The following is a 1,513-nucleotide window of genomic DNA, read 5'->3' as shown; positions in this document are numbered from 1 at the left end:
TTATCATTAGCAATATCAGCGTTAGCAGCATCATCTTTGTCATCGACAGCAGCAGCATTGACAGCAGCATCAGCATCAGCAATATCAGTATCATCAACACCATCAGCATATGAATCAGCATTATCATCAGCAGCATCGGCATCAGCAGCATCAGCATCAGTATCAGCAGCATCAGCATCAGCTGCATCAGCGTCATCCATAGCATCATCAGCGTCAGCAGCATCATGAGCGTCAGTGTTATCAGCATTAGCAGCATCATCTTTGTCAGCGTCAGCATCAGCATCGTCAGCGACAGCAGCAGCATCGTCAGCAGCATTGTCAGCATCAGCATCAGCATCAGCATCATCAGCATCACAATCAGCTGCTTCAGTAGCGTCAACATCAGCATCAGCAGCATAAACAGAGTCAGCAGCATCATAAACATCAGCATCATCAGCATCAGCATCATCAGCATCAGCATCAGCAACATCATCATCAGCATCAACAACATTAGCATCATCAGCATCATCAGCATCATCAGCATAATCAGCATTACAGCGTCATCATCAGCAGTATCAGCATGAGCTTCAGCATCAGAAGCATCAGCATCAGCATCAGCATTAGCAGCATCAGCAGCATCTGCATCGTCATCATCAGCATCAGGAGAATCAGCATCATTAGCATCAAAATCAGAAACATCATCAGAATCATCAGCATCAACATTATCAGCATTACCAGCATTATCAGCATCATCATCAGCATCATCATAAGATTCAGCATCAGCAGCATCAGCAGCATCAGCAGCATCAGCATCAGCAGCATCAGCATCAGCAGCATCAGCATCAGCACCATCTGCATCATAAGCATCATCAGCATCATCAGCATCATCAGCATCATCAGCATCATCAGCATCAAAATTAGCAGCATCAACATCATCATCATCAGCATCAACAGAAACAGCATCAAAATCAGCACACTCAGCATCAACATCATGAGGAGCATCAGCATCATCAGCATCAGATACAGCAACATCATCAGCCCCATCAGCAACAGCAAAAACAGCATTATCATCAACAGCATCAGCATCAGCATCAGCAGCATAAGCATCAGTATCATCAGCATCAGCATCAGCACAAGCATCGCATCAGCAGCATCAGCATCAGCTTCAGCAGCATCAGCAATAGCATCATCAGAATCATCAGCACCATCAGTATCTTCAGCATCATCAGCATCATCAGCATCATCAGCATCATCAGCATCATCAGCATCATCAGCATCAAAATTAGCAGCATCAACATCATCATCATCAGCATCAACAGAAACAGCATCAAAATCAGCACACTCAGCATCAACATCATGAGGAGCATCAGCATTATCAGCATCAGAAACAGCAACATCATCAGCCCCATCAGCAACAGCAAAAACAGCATCATCATCAACAGCATCAGCATCAGCATCAGCAGCATAAGCATCAGTATCATCAGCATCAGCATCAGCACAAGCATTGCATCAGCAGCATCAGCATCAGCTTCAA

At 44.8% G+C, this 1,513-nt stretch overlaps 1 protein-coding gene across 1 annotated transcript in view; it reads left to right on the top strand.

Annotated features, from left to right (window-relative positions):
• Positions 1 to 1,513, top strand: part of LOC118478427 (chitinase-like protein PB1E7.04c) — a 7,545-nt gene that overhangs the window by 4,140 nt on the left and 1,892 nt on the right. Inside the window, exons 6-7 of the mRNA XM_035972019.1 lie at positions 11 to 212; positions 1,063 to 1,189. Of these exons, the coding sequence (XP_035827912.1) occupies positions 11 to 212; positions 1,063 to 1,189 (329 nt within the window). The remainder of the gene's footprint in view (positions 1 to 10; positions 213 to 1,062; positions 1,190 to 1,513) is intronic.

The sequence above is a fragment of the Aplysia californica genome, unplaced genomic scaffold (assembly GCF_000002075.1).
Source record: "Aplysia californica isolate F4 #8 unplaced genomic scaffold, AplCal3.0 scaffold00558, whole genome shotgun sequence".
Lineage (NCBI taxonomy): Eukaryota > Metazoa > Mollusca > Gastropoda > Aplysiida > Aplysiidae > Aplysia > Aplysia californica.
The sequence above is the reverse complement of the archived record's forward strand: the minus strand, read 5'-3'. Positions and strand labels throughout refer to the sequence as shown.